Source organism: Haliotis cracherodii, unplaced genomic scaffold, assembly GCF_022045235.1.
Source record: "Haliotis cracherodii isolate W230 unplaced genomic scaffold, xgHalCrac1.p SCAF_6, whole genome shotgun sequence".
Taxonomy (NCBI): Eukaryota; Metazoa; Mollusca; class Gastropoda; order Lepetellida; family Haliotidae; genus Haliotis; species Haliotis cracherodii.
In genome coordinates this window covers 29,621,007-29,639,312 of record NW_027266319.1, presented here as the reverse complement: position 1 = coordinate 29,639,312, position 18,306 = coordinate 29,621,007, and the positions used below count along the sequence as shown (strand labels likewise).

Here is an 18,306-nt window from a genome sequence, read left to right as displayed (position 1 = left end):
AAGCCCCCATACCCCATATCCGCATACCCCGTGCTGCAACTCACATGGCAGGATGTCTTTGTATCGGTTCTTCTTGATGTTGCATTCCTTCTTTCCCTCCTCAGATGGATATTTATTCTCATTCTTGTTGGCAATCTGGATCTCCCTCAACTCCTACAACATAATAGGAGTAACACTTTACGACTTTGTGACAACATCTAATTTCAAGCAAATTTCACTTGAAATGTGTTCATGTGTTTCAGACCCTGACAAGAAAGTAAAATGTTATAATTTTCATGGATACAGGTGTGGTGAGAAAATATACTTATTTGAATATCAAATATTGGTTCCAATCCTCTGCATGATGCCTTGGATTGATTTTATGTGGCTGTGCCATATTTCGTTATTGAGTCCTGATCCCCCTGCAGATCCCAGTGAGAACTGGTCTTCAGGGGTGACTTATGGGATCGGGTGGTCAGACTTGCTGACTTCAATCACTGGATTGTATGGTCCAGATACAATGTTTGGGTGCAATCTGTTCAGTGTTAAACAACAAATAAATACAGAAAGGCTAAAGGCATGCCCGACTCATCTTTATCATGTTTATAAGTAGATTCTTAATTATTCTATTTCTATGAAACTAGTGTCAACAGTTTCCCCTTGAAATGAATATCTTCTTCCATATTTCTGACTGCCATATACTGATATAAGGGATGAATTAATGTCAAATTAAGAAAGTTTCTGAATTTAAAGTAAGAATTTGTTGTGACAGTTTGCACAAATGTATAAATATTTATTCAAGAAGGGTGTGTGTGCACACCTGCACCTACTGTATTTTCTTATTGACTCGTTATAAGTTATTTTCCAAAACTTTTCATGTTTTTAATCAAGGTGCTCACATGATTTGATGCACTTCGCAATGTAAGACCCGTTTTATCACAATAGAGATCTTGATTATCGATCAGATCGTCTTGACTGGGTGCCACCATTTTGTTTGAAGCAAATGCAGGTGATACGGAGGTGAAATCTGATTGGTCCATAGGAGAGGAAGAGAAGGGTCATAACTCGTAATAGTCACTGGTGGCGCTACAGTCGAGCTTAGGAATTCCAGCCTAGTTCGGCAAGGGTGGAAACTGGACTTTTGAAGTCAGTTAACTCACTTGCCTCGGGAAGATGCCCCCTCCAGTGGATACAGTATTTTTGAAAAAAAAGAAATTGAATAAAATGCGCAGAAAAAAATTACACCGCACCCCTTCAGCAAATTCCGGTAAACAAACGGGTGATAAGAAACTTGGTCGGAATAAATTTGAAATTTGAGATAAAAATCAGCAGACATGTTGATTTACTGTTTAAATAGTATTTTTTGTTCTGCTAGGCATTGTTTTACATCCAGGGATTAAGATTAACTTGAGTATTTTCTTGTAAAAGTTGGCAATGGTTGGCAGTGTCGCGGTCGGATTTCCTACGTTGCCCAACGTTGTTACCACATCAGGTAGCATTTCGGAAATTATTTTCAAGGGGTGCTACTCTTAATTGACAGCTTCTCATAGTGGGCGCTGTGTTTTTTGCACCTCTCTAATAACAGATGACGCGATACAAGCACATGCTCGATCATCGCAGTACTGTTCTCCTCGAATATATAGAGGTAAGTGTTTAATTAATGTCTTAAACAGTACCCGAGAAAAAACAATCATTGTTCATTCAGAAATATAAACACAAGTAATCATTTTCCAGAAATTGAAAACACCACATTCACAATCTTCATGACCAAAGCCGAATAGGAATACGTCACTCTGATCGCTTTCAAAATATAGCATAAAAGCATCCCCCCAAAAATCAAGCTTGTCCGTATCATAAAGTTTGTCGTGATCATGAGGACAAGTTAGTGCAAAGTAATGTGCACTGTATCGCATAAGGTGCCGAGGTTGGAGGTTGCTGAAGAGCGAGCAACCACATGACTACCTAAAACAATACTGACTGTGGTATTTGTAAATGAATACTGGTTGTTTCTATTCTCGCGTATGGTTGAAAATAAAGCAAACTCAACTGAAAAGGTCAACTTCATTTTCACATGTGGCAATTTTACGGTAAAAAATATCAACCAAACTGAACAATTCAGAATGAGGCTTTCTAAAACTCGAAGCATTTTGTGTACATGATATAATAATACTAAGCCGACTCCTACTGATCGATGTAAGGAGCTTTTTACTGTTGTCGGCAACATCACGAGTTCAGATTTCGATCGCCAATCAGTGGCCGTGGAATTGTGTTTGTTGTTATTTAAGAGGAATTGATGATGGCATAGTTGCATATTTATTTGTGTAATATTAGGAATTATTAACTACTGTGGGGAGTTATGGTTAAAATTAAGACTATGTATTGGACTAGATTGGGTACGAAATATTCAAGAAAATCATTTCCGACTGAGAATAATTTATTTCAATAAATATTTACAGAGCTCTTTCAACTTGATCTGTTACTCTCTTTGTAAATGTTAGAACATATATAAATATTAATATGGAAAATATTAATGTTAGTTGTTGTTTTAAATTGAATAGAATCTAATCACGATTTTAATTAAATACCCCAAAGTGTTAACACTTCTATTACTCATTGGAAGGTCAATTCATAATCATATTCAACATTCATGCTTCCAACATGGGAACTATTTATTTTATTTTTGGCATTATTTTTTTACTTGAATCACAGTAGTTTATGCAGTAGAGCAGGAAGGTAAAGTTACTCCCTTGAATAATTACAGTCGATTTCTATTGGCTCATAAAACTATTTGCCAATATTAAAACTAGTGACATCATACTGTCAGAAAACGAGATTTATCTTATTTAATGTGATACTTTGAGGTTTCAGTTTTACTTCAGATGGAGTTAACAGTATTGAGGAAGCATATTTGTTTAAGTACATCACAGCCAGAAAGGTATGCATGATGCAATAATATATACAAACATCTTCAATAATAAAAATATAGATGATTCTTATTTAATTATACCCCCAATCTAACAGAGCAGGTTGATAAAGTTATACCAAGGATATCCATCTGTCCTTCCAAGGACATTTTGTGTGTGACTGCAGTGTCAAGTTTGATTTTGATATTTTCTGAAAAAATATGATTCTACCGTAATCATGTTTTTAACTTCGAATATTTTTTTTATATTTCAACCTTTGTGCGACCTATAACATGGAACACTACTTCATGGATTCTTTTCCAATTGGCGGTAGTTTCTATACCCATAGGAGAGGTGCAGTGCTAAGTTTGATTTTGATTAGTGTATTTTCTGAGAAAATATAGGTTTTTTTTCATGTTTTGAACTTAGAATGTTCTTTAGTTCAACATTTGTGCAACCTTACCTTGAGAACTGCTGCATGGATTCTTTCCAAATTTAAGGGACACTATACTAATAGGAGAGGTGCAGTGCCAAGGTTGATTTTGATATGTGTATTTTCTGAAAAAATATGACTTTTTTACATGTTTTGAACTTAGAATTATTTTCTTCAACAATTGTGCGACCTATAACCTGAAAACAAATTTATGGATTCTTTTCCAATTTCGAGTATAGTTTCTATACCAACAGGAGAAGTTCAGTGCAAAGTTTTATTTTGATAAGTGTATTTTCTGAGAAAACAATGTTTTTTTTATGTTTTGAACTTAAAAAAATGAATGTGTCGAGGTTGGAGTATTAGAGCTCACTTTTAGCCATGTTCATTTCAGTGTTAAAGCTTTTCCACCTATGTATGATCCAAGAGCATCATGGTACATGTATTACTGTCCATGCCACCTTTCCAGTTTTAGCAGTATTTAACAGTTTAATATGTCCCTTGCCTTGTCGTTTTATTATATTTGTGTCATTGCTTTTTTCAGTTACCAAGGCACAAGGAGCGACCATGGATACAGTTGAAGATCATCCCTGTGATCAGTTCGTCTGGTGCTTTATTTGAGGACTGAAAAGGCTCCTCAACCTCTCAGCCCAAGTTCTGACTTGACATTTAACAAATAAATAAAGGTCACCTCAACCAGAATTCTATTGTCATTTTGTTGCTGTCATCATATTTTTTAATGGATTAAGGAAATGGATCATAGGAATTTGATGACAGACTATTTTGCCTGTCTCGGTGTTGCCCTCAATGCTGAATGTATGGGGTAAGGCCAAGAATAATTAAATGTTTCAATTCGTGCCAGTCTTACTGTCTGATGGTTTTTAATTTACAACCTCGTGGGAAAATCAAGTATCTTTCAATAGTGTTGAAACATTTGTGAACAATCTCCACATAGTCTTGAAAATTGTTTTGGAAAATAAATATGATAGGACTGAATTGTACATGTAATTAAAAACATTTTGAAGTTTTTCTTGGCCGTATTTCAAATGATGTATGCCGAGGTACCTTGTCAAAAGAGAGTGCATTTCATTGACATGCTCTTTCGCGGATAGAGTTCAGAGTGACTTCAGCTTGCAGAATGTATTGCTTCATACCTGACATCTTAACTAGATTGGTACAAATATTTTAGGCTGCCTTGGAGGTATTAAAGAATACAATCTCATTAAAATCAGATCTTACTTCTTGCTATCGCTACACAAAGATCTGAGGACATCCCATTACGGGTCACGTCAGAACGACCTTTCATCTGACCAATCAAAGCGTTGCTTACCAGATAATGAAAGTGATCATGCAACCTCGAAAACCTTAACACGGTGTATTCCGAACGAAAGTAACGGTCCGTACGACTGATTCTGTCCAAATTATCGGCTATCTCTCGCTTCCATGGGATAAACATTTGAATGGAGGAAGTGTTGCACAGTACGTGGGAAGCACTGTCATACAATCTCAACCATATATTAGGCATTCAGGAATGTTCATTAGTTAGTTTTCAAAATTTTAATCGAGAACTGTGTCAACATATTTTTCAAGCGCAGTTGACAGGTTGAAATGAGTGCCGTAAAGCTTGAGAAAGCTGCTTTCTAATTGGCTGATGTCGACTTCTTGTTAGTCATTTCAGTGGTCGGTCAAAGTTTGCAAAAGGTCGTTCTGACGTGACCCATAATGGGATGTCCTCAGGTCTTTGTTTAGTGGCAGGGAGACCTTAGATCTCATTTTAATGAGATTGTGAAGAATAAAACAGGCGTAATCAACATTGAGTCAATGCTGGGCCAACGTTATTTTGACCGCGGCCCATCGTTGGCTAAATATTGTCGTCTCAACATTGGGTAAACTTTGTTACAATGTTGGAAAGGATCCAACCCCGGCCCAATGATGTTTAACAACGTTGGCCGCCAGTCAAAATAATGCTGACCCAATATTGGCCAAATATCTGACTGCTATCTGGGATGCAGCTTGAATATTGCTGTGGTAATAAATAACTACCCATAAGGACATCCTCTCCACAGGGAAGTAGATATCAACCTGATAGCCAGATCATGACTGACCCATGTTATCTGTAACTTGCAAACACATAAACAGAAGGAAATGTTTCACATTTAAGCATGTAAAGTAAAGGTGAAATCCTGAACTTGCATATATACATTCATTGTGGCAACTTCCTATAACACGGACATGCAGACTGTAAAGGGAGACTTGTTTGCCAGGACAATTTGTAGTCCCAGCAAAATTTATCACAACTATAAGGTAGTGATACAGAGTGATACAGTCATATAGTTGAGTTTGTTGCCAATTTGTCGGAAGGGACACAACTCTGCACACCCAAATGCGGTACATCAGACAGTTGGACCACCAGTGACCCACACAGTGTCCAGAACTACCCCTTTAAGGTTGTTCTTCCAGAACTAAATCCTTCAACATCAATGTTGGCCTTAAAGCTACATCATACTGTAATTGGTGCAGGACTTAGATGTTTGCTAGCTGAGACCTCAGAAAGACATGAATATCATAAACACATCAAATCTGTGACATGATACGATTCTGGCATATCTTATCAGAAGCAGCTCTGTACAGGGAATTTTGGTGTTAGACAACTAGGCCACCCTTACCCTACTTTCAGTGTTAAGACAGTGTTCTATTCTGTGAATGAACTTGCTCATGTCATCACCATGGTTACACACAATCTGTCATGATGAACAAAACTGCAGTTAAATAAACTGATTTAAGTTGAAGTCAGGTATATATCATTATGGCATAAACCTAACATGAAACTAATACAAAACTTCCATACTGTATTCATTGTAATAAGAGATATAAGAGACCTTGGTGCTTAGAAAATTGCCAAAGGGAGGCGCCTGTTAAACCATAAACAATGAGTCAAATTTGTTTGTACAGATCGAGAGGTGTCGACAAACCTAGTTCAAAGGTCAATGAAACAGTCAATTACAAATGAACCTCGCTTAACAGGACCCCAGATATCCGGAAACCTCGCCTATCAGACGATATTTTGCGAAATGAAATAAATGCAACATAAAAGGCTTCATTTAGCCGAAAATCCAGTTTCCAGATCCAGACAGTGAATTTCAATTACCAGCAGTGCAACAATCTGTCATGATGAACAAAACTGCAGTTAAATAAACTGATTTAAGTTGAAGTCAGGTATATATCATTATGGCATAAACCTAACATGAAACTAATACAAAACTTCCATACTGTATTCATTGTAATAAGAGATATAAGAGACCTTGGTGCTTAGAAAATTGCCAAAGGGAGGCGCCTGTTAAAACCATAAACAATGAGTCAAATTTGTTTGTACAGATCGAGAGGTGTCGACAAACCTAGTTCAAAGGTCAATGAAACAGTCAATTACAAATGAACCTCGCTTAACAGGACCCCAGATATCCGGAAACCTCGCCTATCAGACGATATTTTGCGAAATGAAATAAATGCAACATAAAAGGCTTCATTTAGCCGAAAATCCAGTTTCCAGATCCAGACAGTGAATTTCAATTACCAGCAGTGCAAGCTGGGATTGGGAGAAAAAGTGTCTACAGCTGACTTATATATCCAGCTTAGTTTACGAGAAAATATACAGGGTAATCTTAATCCCGGCACTTAACTAGCAGGACAGGGAAAAGTATTTAAATGGTAAATCATGATGTCTAGTGATGTTTTAGCGCCAATATTTACTGACCAAGTTTGTTACCACCAGTTCGTTCAACTGAAATCGCTGAATGGGTTTGATGTTGTTTTGTACTATGCATAATTTCATTTAGTGCTTCTCACTAAATGGGTTTATTGAAACCATGATGCACCTCTTTGTTTACCTCCGTTCAGCATTTCCTCTTCCAAGCTCCTACCACTTATGTCATAATTCTACTTCCTACGACGTCATCAAACTTTCTTTCGTGTCATCACCATCGTCCGTTAGTTCTGTCAATTTCCTGTACCCAGTTTTTGTACAGCATTTCTCAACTTTTGGCTCTTTTCAATAATACTCATATAATCATAGGCATTATGTGTAGATATTAAGGTTTCTTTACCCTCTGTAGCATTTGGGTAGAGGAGGTAACAGGCAAGGGATTCAGATATCCGGAAATTCATTTATCCACACAATATTTGGAAAAACAGATTACAAACATAAGTGCATATATACAATGAACACTTAAACAGTGTAAAAAAGGGGATAACTTGCATAATTCAATGCAGATTTGTTGATATTCTATTTCCTATGACGGATCATGACAGTCATATATATACAAACGCCTGAAATGATACTAAAGAAAAGGTCTGTGCGTATTATATACAAGAGATATATTTTTCCAGAATTTAATTGCCCATAATTAAGGGTGCGCATAACACGCGAGTGCGTATTATACTCGAATAAGTAAGTTTTGTGTACACTGATCAATCGGAAGGGGGGCTTATTGGGATTGTTCACTTGCCAATATATTTGCAAATATCGTCATGGGCACTCATTGGAATGGGGCGCTTATTACATCAAATAAGGTAACTAATTGTTTGTACATTAATTAAAATCTCTTATTTCATGAGGATGTCGCATGTCATAAATCAACACCGACAATAAATTATGTTGTTTTTTTCATTTTGCTTCCTGCCTTCATGCACCATGGCACTCCATACAAGAAGAAAACAAATGGATGTCAACTGAAGTAGACATTGTTCATATTGTGCTGAGGAATGAGAACCCAGTCGAGGCTGCAAGCCAATCGTTCAATTATATTGACATCAACATGACTGTGACAGCTTGGGACAACAATAAGGTTAGACTGACTCCGACAGGAGTGGGTCAGTCATGGTGAGATCGGGATAACTGTTCTGTCTGTGTGTGTGTTTGTATGTGTGTTTGTGTGTGTGTGTGTGTGTGTGTGTGTGTGGTGTATGACTGTATCTCTGTGTGTGTGGTGTATGACTGTGTCTCTGTGTGTGTGTGTGTATGTGGTGTGTGTCTGTGTCTGTCTCTCTATGTGTGTCTGTATGTGTGGGTCTGTGTCTCTGTGTGTGCTGTGTGTGGTATGTGTCTGTGTCTGTCTATGTGTGTGTCTGTTTGTGTCAGTGTCTGTGTCTGTGTTTGTGTGTTCGTGTGTGTGTGTCTGTCTGTCTATCTGTCTGTGTGTGTCTATGTGTGTGTCTGTTTGTGTCAGTGTCTGTGTGTCTGTGTCTGTGTCTGTGTGTGTGTGTGTGTGTCAGTGTGTGTGTGTCAGTGTGTGTGTGTGTGTCAGTGTGTGTGTGTCAGTGTGTGTGTGTGTGTGTGTGTGTGTGTGTGTGTGTGTGTGTGTGTGTGTGTGTGTGTGTGTCTGTCTGTCTGTCTATCTGTCTGTGTGTGTCCTTGTGTCCAGTCCTTGTCTTCTACCCTGAATGCAGTGCGCCAGGGAGGGTATGAGCAAGCATCATCTTTCGGTATCACACGTCCGGGTGTTTGAACCAACAACCTTCCACTCTCCAGGCATATGCTCTACACCACAGAGGCAGCCTATTCGATGAGTGAGTGTGTTAGGTTTTATGCTGCTTGTAGCATAATTCAAGCCATATCACAGCAGTGGCAGAATGGGTTTCACACTTTGAACCAGGGCGGGGAATGGTTTCAGGTCTCAGGTGTGATGAGCCAACACTTAAAGATGCTGTGCTTAAACGTCATTTGGTGACTTGGGCATAATGTGCAACCCACTTTTTTCAAAATCCTGATCTGCCTCTGTATTCGATGAAAAAGGTAATATGTCAGCCATGGCTTATAGCATCGCAAAACGCCATCATTTGGTTATGTCCTCATACATGTTACATCCTGTTGAAGCAAACCAGGGGGCGGTCGGGTAGCCTAGTGGTTAAAGCGTTTGCTCGTCACGACGAAGACCCGGGTTCGATTCCCGACATTGGTACAATGTGTGAAGCCCATTACTGGTGTCCCCCCTCCGTGATATTGCTGGAATATTGCTAAAAGCAGCGTAAAACCATACTCATTCACTGAAGCAAACCAAGTTTGTACCATCTATCTGGCTGGAAGGAAACAAATCCTATGTTTCTTATTCCCCAGGTCCGCAGTCTGGCTGAAGCACTTCTACCACACACACTTGTAGCTAGTGTATACTTAACTACGTTCAAACTCCACGAATCAAAGTCAATTTTAACGAGGTAACATATGCTACTTGACAAAGATGGGTGGGTGACTGAGTGTGTGAGAATTACAGTATTATCACAGGGTGTCAACTTGATTTGGGAGCATAGCCAAAAGTGATGCACATAAATTTATGTATTAGGTAGCCAAGGTGAGATAATTCTTGGCCAACACACCAATATAAATCTATGTATTAGGTAGCCAAGGGGAGACAATTCCTGGCAAACACAACAATATAAATCTATGTATTAGGTAGCCAAGGTGAAACAATTCCTGGCCAACACAACAATATAAATCTATGTATTAGGTAGCCAAGGTAAGACAATTCTTGGCCAACACACCAATATAAATCTATGTATTAGGTAGCCAAGGGGAGACAATTCCTGGCCAACACAACAATATAAATTTATGTATAAGGTAGCCAAGGGGAGACAATTCTATGACAACACAACAATATAAATCTATGTATTAGGTAGCCAAGGTGAAACAATTCCTGGCCAACACAACAATATAAATCTATGTATTAGGTAGCCAAGGTAAGACAATTCTTGGCCAACACACCAATATAAATCTATGTATTAGGTAGCCAAGGGGAGACAATTCCTGACCAACACAACAATATAAATTTATGTATAAGGTAGCCAAGGGGAGACAATTCTATGACAACACAACAACATATCTATGTATTAGGAAGTCAAGGTGAGACAATTCCTGGCCAATGCAACACAATATCTGTCAAACACTGATGAGTAGTAGGCAATATGGACATATCAGTCCACATGTAGGCACAGCCTCCATTCCACATTCTACAACACACAAATTGTTGATGCCATCGGAAAAACAAAACAATGGGCATCCTTAATACAAACATTCCTTTTGGAGTGTTAGATACGCTTAAACATATTCAAATATATCAGGGTTTAAAATTACTTGTGTCATTTAGAAAATATGAAAAATCTGGTCAATTATCACTCAGATGCTAACTATCTAAATTGTATTGAAGTTCCTGATTACAATCTAAAAAGTGTTTGAATGTGAGATAATTTATAAGGTGAATCCCTCAGTACATAATAAAATGATCTACAGAACAAGGTCATCTTGATGATCACTATGGTAATGAAATCATCTTGATGATCACTATGGTAATGAAATCATCTTGATGATCACTATGGTAATGAAATCATCTTGATGATCACTAGGGTAATGAAATCATCTTGATGATCACTATGGTAATGAAATCATCTTGATGATCACTAGGGTAATGAAATCATCTTGATGATCACTATGGTAATGAAATCATCTTGATGATCACTATGGTAATGAAATCATCTTGATGATCACTAGGGTAATGAAATCATCTTGATGATCACTATGGTAATGAAATCATCTTGATAATCACTACGGAATGAAAAGTTTTTGATGATTTACGGTGGGAATAATCAATATTTCATCATATTACATCTCATTATATATATGTATGTTGGTGCTATGTACATCATATAAATAAAACATTTGTGAGTGAGTGAGTGAGTGAGTGAGTGTTGTTGCTGCAGTCAGCAAATCTCTTAGTAAGCCATTTCACTGGCTTCTGTAAATAGTCATATGTTACTATTACGACAAACATGAGAGGATATTCTGCCTGGGAATGCCAACAGAGAGACAAGTATGGTCACCTGTTCTGCCTTGGAATCCCAACTACTTTCAGGCTGTCACATATCACTACAATAGTTTTCCGATTAAGATCATCAGTGCCACTGTCAATCCAGGTTCACTGATACACATACATAAACTACATTCCTCCATCACCTGTAAATACATTGAGCTGATGTGAGGTATAGTGTGATGCAGGTCTATTTCAAATCAGCCAATGAAAAGAGGCATTGCGTAACTAACTGAAGTCAAATTACCCCTATTCTGTGACTTTTATGTGAACCATATCATTGTTTATGTAAAGCTCTCAATGGTTATTAACTCTCGAACCCATTCGACAAGCACATAGTCGAAAGACTCCCCCTAATAAAAACTCGCTATACCGACAATGTCACACTAGCAACCATTTGACTGAGTCTGACCACGCAATCCATTTCGTAATCTCTTCCGACCAGCTTGGCCTGATGTGGACCTACACTAACCCGGAATCCACAAGGGATCCTACCATTGGATGCCACTGAAGTAATGTGAGTGAGTGAGTGAGTGAGTGAGAGTGTTGAATTTAACATCACTTTGAGTGAGTGAGTATTGTTTTACGCCGCTTTTAGAAATATTTCAGCAATATCACGCCGGGGGACACAGGAAAATGGGCTTCACACATTGTTCCCATGTGAGGAATCGAACCTGGGTCTTCGGGGTGACGAGCCAACGCTTTAACCACTAGGCTACCCCTCTGCCCCAATATCACTTTGAACAGTATTTCACTCATAATAACAGCGTGTGGCTGAAGTGGGAGAATAACCCAAAATAATGTAGCCCTAGATGTTTACCACTTTGGTTGAACCTACGAGGAAGGGTATGTCGCTGGCAATCCTAGTAACAAGCAGGGTGAAATGGGATTTGAACCCATAAAGGTCACAAAGATCTGCACTATTTAAAGAAAAAACATAATAACAAGAACATGTCTATTTTCTTGTCATCAAATAACTTGTTTGTCTCATCTAGAGACCTGACCACTCAAGAAAATATCAACTTTGTCAGGTCACTCTATGAGATAAACAAGTTATTCAATGACGAGTAAACACAAATATCCTCTATATAACCTTGGCATATCATTCTGCCTTTGACATAGAAGTGCATATCTCTTACATGCAGCATTCACAACTCTTATGAAATACATTTTGCTGGCCCAGTGTATTGTAACAACAAATGACTTTACACTTGATGTACAGGGAAGTATTCAATGCGTGCAACATACAAAAGAATTACTGGAGCATACCACTCCACCAAATAATGATCATGGTTTCACATGATTTGCCCACTCAAGGGAGACATGATTTAGTACCTGTGAAACTGATGGCTATGTATCAGAAACACACAGTCATAGGTCCAGCATTACTCCCACATGGTGGGTCATATGACCCTTATATGCTATATGCTATGACCCATATGAACCTATATGCTACGCATATTTACAGTGTGGACATCTCTATAAATTTATACTGCATAAACTTAGAAAACTTACACAGTGCACACACACGTTTTTTTGTCTTTACCTCCATAAACTTACGCAAATGTATGCAATGTGTGAACACCAGTTTTTACATTTATACAAAATGTACCACCATAGACACCAAAAATTATTAAAGTCATCTTTAGTAAATTGTTTTTTTTCAAACAATGACCATAGGCATTGCTAGCCTGAAGCACTCAATGATATTTCTTGATAAAAGCAGAAACATTACTCCCAAGTCTCCCCCTAAGCATGTCAAGAGCTCAAAATGTTGATGCATATCAAACCAACCAGTCTACATGGTCTACTGCCTGTTACTATCAGCCTATGCATGCACCAGCAGTTGCACACTACATGCTGCATGACAAAAGGCTATACACTTGATCCTTGTCACAAGGTTGATCTTGTCTGACACACTGTCCTGCAAAACGGGTTTCAAAACTAAGGAGTGTTGTGTTCATTCTTTGCCCGTGGTGATGCAATTCACTGTGCAGAGTTACGTCCCTTGGCCATGCCAGAAACCTACAATTGTGGGTTTGAATTCCAGTTCCCCTTGATTATGTTTCTAGGTTTGTGGGCACCTGACCATGATAATGATCGTGGGTTTCACGGAAGTGGTAAATGTCTGAGACCTGCATCACTTCGGGCATTCCTCACACAGGAGGCTGACACGCCGAGATATACCTGGAATACTGTACAAAGTGATGTTAAACCCAGTCAGATCACTCACTTTACCCGTGAGTAGTTAGTAGTTGCCTGTAGTTATTGGTTCAGGGTGTGTATTCTGCACTGTGGGGAGAATCTACTGCACGTGATATATCCAGGGAAGAAACAGCTGAACCAACGCGGAAAAGTTTAAATAAACAACCTTGCAAAAAGAGGACAATACAACAAAAAATAAAATACTTGATGAGCTAAAAGCCTTCTTATAATCACAGAACACAATGATATATTACCTATTTGCCTGAAATACCCCCCAAAATATTCAAAACCCAATTACTTTCAATTAACTTGCATACAGAAACACATGCATTAAATGAAAATCTCAAATGTATAAAAACAGCATACGCAAATACCAAATGAAGCTTTTTCAGCATACGTACAAAGGAACAAATTTCCGAAACACAATTACGAGCTAATTTACTTTCCGAGTCAAGCCTATTAATTTAGAACAGTTATAACCATGATAACATCTCAAACATTATTTCAATTTTTTTTAAATCTTAAAATGTTCACTAATTACGGGAAAAAAACTATATATTGATGAATAGGAGAGTTAAAAAATATTGGTTAGCCAATGAAAAATGTAACAACCCAATTAAATCAGAAACCCTCGAGTAAAAACTCAATTGCTCAAAACGTAAATCTGGAGCTCTGATTTTAGCATTCATTTTGTTTATGTTCATAACAAATGTTGGCACACCTGTCCACATTACCATATATTGCCTATCTTCAAATATTTGAAGTTTCCTGTTCCAAAACACTAGAATGCAGATATATCTAACGAAATATAAACATACTGTAGCTACATTAACTGTTTATCTTCATAATTTGAAATTTCCTAAAACAAACAATCGAATGAATGTTTAATGGAAAAAAAAACAATCCTGTGGTCTGCTGATACATTATGAACACAAAATTGTTGAGAGTCTTGTTCTGAAAGCAGATGTTAATACTATCATGGTACAACATTTATACTAAGTTATCTTATAATAATTAGATCTACATCAAGTGCTTTTATGAGTTATCATGGTGTAATATTTATACACCATTTCATTTAATTATAGTTTAGCAAGTAATAATTATCATCAGGTAAAATGCATATATAAAATATCAGTAGTTTCAGTTATAGCTTTTTAGATGGTTGCTAGCCTAAGGTATCAAGATCCCATCTCCCAGACAAAGGATATTTATTTAAGTATATCTGTCGTCACCTACCGGGGTATATTAGAATAACATTACTTCAATTAAGACTCATTAAGGATTAGCCCCCATACAAGCTCGTCTATAGTGCATTAAGGATTAGCCCCCATACAAGCTCGTCTATAGGGCATTAAGGATTAGCTCCCACACAAGCTCATCTATAGTGACACCCTAATCTCTTTCAAAGCATCCAGTAAATATGTCAACAAGATTAGTGCCAGTCCAACAGGATAAACAGGATTTAGTATTCCCCTCTGTCTAGCCATCCATTTAGCATAGGACACAACCAATCGTGTATCAACCAATCACATTCCTTTCTATTGTTCAAACTTTCATTAAATACATACTGTAGCCAAGTTCTAGCAGAGAAGGGGTTTGACTCTCTTACCAAGCAGACCTCTCTCCCATAGCCCAGAGTGTGTACCGACTCTCTGTGGCACCCTCAGATATTTTCTAAGTATATTGTAAATTGTTAATTGTTCTTGTAAATAAAATTGTGATTAGTCTCCTGTGACTCTGGCTCTTTGCTGACTAATTCCCCAAGAAAACCAGCACGTCATTTGGAAGGTATTGTTCACCCAGAACAGTTCCATGATAATACTCTAGCCAAAGTAATCCTCAAATGATACCATACTACACAGAGGTTCAAAGCGTGCACATTGTTCAACCCACCATTAGCTCTATCACAACTATATCACAGACATTATACATCCATTCTTGATTACAAAAACCAGTGGATGATAACAAGAGCACCAATCAAAGAGTAAGTGTTCAAGGACCATCTTCCCGAGGCAAGAATGTTAACTGACAATAATTAAATTTTCGTTGTGTTCATGGAAATTCCTGCATTCTGATTAGCTGAATTGGTCACGTGTTATTGCATTCATTTCCCAATGAATGTAAAAAATTAAGCCACGCCCACCGCTGCGCACTACTTTTATTACTGCGGAATGTCGGGGAATCCCAATATGACAGTCGAGGGAATTCCCTTTCTGCTCACGTGTATCGTCATGCACAGGACATTTAGCGACTTTCATGCATATTCATTTTCCAAACTACCCTTTGAAACCAAAGGCCGAGAATGAATGAAACAGCAAACGTGCAGGCTCGCTCGCCAGTTTTTTTTCCCGCTCGCCTCGGTTCAACTTTCATGTCTTCGCGTTTCATTTCTAACTAGCATTTCTCCAACTGTTTTACCGTAATCAGAGAAGTAATGTTTGAATCACGCAGTAAATGACCATGTTATTTGAAACAGCCGCCTTCTCTCGGACATATTTCTTCCGGTTCGTTACAGTCTGACTGTTGCAAGTCTTTTCGCCTCTTGCCTTAATTGACAGGTCAAATGAACATTGTTTTAATCCCACTCTCCGTTGATTGGCTACTGACTGTGTAGGCGTGTCAAGTTATGTGCATAAATTAAACGATCACCTGATTGATGTCACGCCACTGTATGTATTCCTACACCTGGAATGTTCATCAATGCCGTCATTTTTGTCTGTTTTGATATATGCAACTGTTTGGGGTTAAACTATTGTAGATAAAAGATGTTTTACGTTGTCGAATTTAATTATAAGCATTGACTGTGTATTTTTTTCGGTTCATTGAGGTATGAATCGAAAAACCGATGTGCAAACTTTTGTAAGAATCCGTACATACAGTTTGCACATCGGTTTTTCGATTCATACCTCAATGAACCGAAAAAAATACACAGTCAATCCTTAAATAAAAATCCAGTTTCCACCCAACTAGACTGGTATTATGGACTTACATTTTGGCTGGACTAACGAGTCTATGCAAAGTCCAATCAAAATCGCGCAACGAAATTGAAATCCTGTTTGTAAACTGTGAGGCAGATTTTGGTCAATTGCAGGATTTGAAAAGCATGTGCACCACCAACTCGTTGTCAACACATATTTTTCAAATCTTTTCATGTTTTTAATCAAGGTGCTCACATGACTTGATGCACTCCGCAATGCAAGAGCCGTTTTATCACAACATAGATCTTGATTATCAATCAGATCGTCTTGACTGGGCGCCGCCATTTTGTTTGAAGCAAATGCAAGGGATACGAGAGGTGGAATCTGATTGGTCCATAAGAGAGGCCAAGAAGGCACATAACTCGTAAAAGCCACTGGTGGCGCTACGATCGCGCCCAGGTATTCCAGCCTAGTTCACATCAGATGGACACATGAGTGTCTAACTTGAACCTCAAAGTTAAGGTGAGTTACTATTTAACACACTGGCTGAGAAAAAACCCTTTACTTAACGATTGGTCTTTTTGAGCACATATACACATGTATGTGAAAACCTGCAACTTCTATTGTAACATGATTCACAGAAATGAACACATGTGTGTGTTTGTTTGTTTGTTTGTTGTTAAACGCTGCACTCAGCAATATTCCAGCTATATGACGCCGGTCTGAATATAATTGAGTCTGGACCAGAAAATCCAGTGACTGACATCATCAGAATCGATCCATGCAGTTGGGTCACGATAACATGCATCAACCAAGTCGGTGAGCCTGACCACCTGATCCAAGCAAGATCTAACCCAGATCTTCAATGGTCTGAACACATGTGACAAGTATTAGAGCCAGTGTGTAAGTGAAGGTGGTCACCCTCATAATCTACAATTATTAACATAGGGACGACAGTTACCCTTGCACTTTCATGTTTAAGTTTGAACTCCATAAACAGACTGGATGGGTCACAGAACAAAGAGCATGGGTACTTAAAGAGCCCTCCGGTAATGGAAGATTACAGATAGCCCTCCAGTGTTTTCAAGGTAAAGCCTAATGTTACCTAAGATTTAATAGCGCTAAATGTAACACTTAATACATATTATCAATCTTATACTGATGCAAATCTATTTTGACACAAAAAGCTGTAATCGAGCATTAAAGAAAGACTTCAACATGTTCAAAGCCTCAAGAACTTCTGCTTACACATATAACATTTATTTACATAAGTAATAATGACACAGTATACTGACTCTGAGCCGACCAGTCCTTGTTTTAGCCCCTTGAGGCCGAGTGCCAGGCACGGTACCAAGTACCCATCTTTTAATGTCTTTTGGTATGACACAGCCAGGGATCAAACCCCAGACCTTCCGCTCTCCGAGTGGACGCTCTACCACTAGACCAACGAGGAAGTGACTCATTAAAATAAATGAATTAATTACTTAGGCTGTAGCAGTGATTCATTCATAGGGTTACCTTCTGCAGAATTACCCAACAGGTAATGATGCCTCATCTACAGGTAATTGGGCTACTTTTCATCGCTTCCCGATGACATATAAGTACAGGTATGCCGTCTGTCAACATGTTTTTCAATCATATCACCCTGTTACCATGGCAACAACCTGAATCAGATGGGGTGTTCATGAGGTACTGGTGGCAACAGTGTAATAACCCACTCACTCACTCTGTAAATATATCGACCACACCAACACAATGTGTTTTGAGCATCCTGAGCAACTGAGTGAGTTTTTAAGCATCATCAATACTTTACAGGTACATGTACAATACATTCCTCCATCACCTGTGAAAACACTGGATGCAGTGTAGAGGGGATGTGTGTTTGGTTTTAGTCAACCAATGAAATGAGTCTTGCACGTACTTGCATGAACCCCACCATCACTTGATATAGAAAACAATGTCAAATTGGGTAGTGCAGATACCACAAGGCTTTGGCATATTTTGCACACGATGTCAAGCAA

At 38.3% G+C, this 18,306-nt stretch overlaps 1 protein-coding gene across 5 annotated transcripts in view; it reads right to left on the bottom strand.

The window, feature by feature from the left end:
• Nucleotides 1-18,306, bottom strand: part of LOC139446161 (tyrosine-protein phosphatase non-receptor type 18-like) — an 82,016-nt gene that overhangs the window by 57,331 nt on the left and 6,379 nt on the right. For all 5 annotated transcript variants that reach the window (XM_071227460.1, XM_071227459.1, XM_071227461.1 and 2 more), the window contains exon 2: nucleotides 45-153. In XM_071227460.1, the coding sequence (XP_071083561.1) occupies nucleotides 45-153 (109 nt within the window). The remainder of the gene's footprint in view (nucleotides 1-44; nucleotides 154-18,306) is intronic.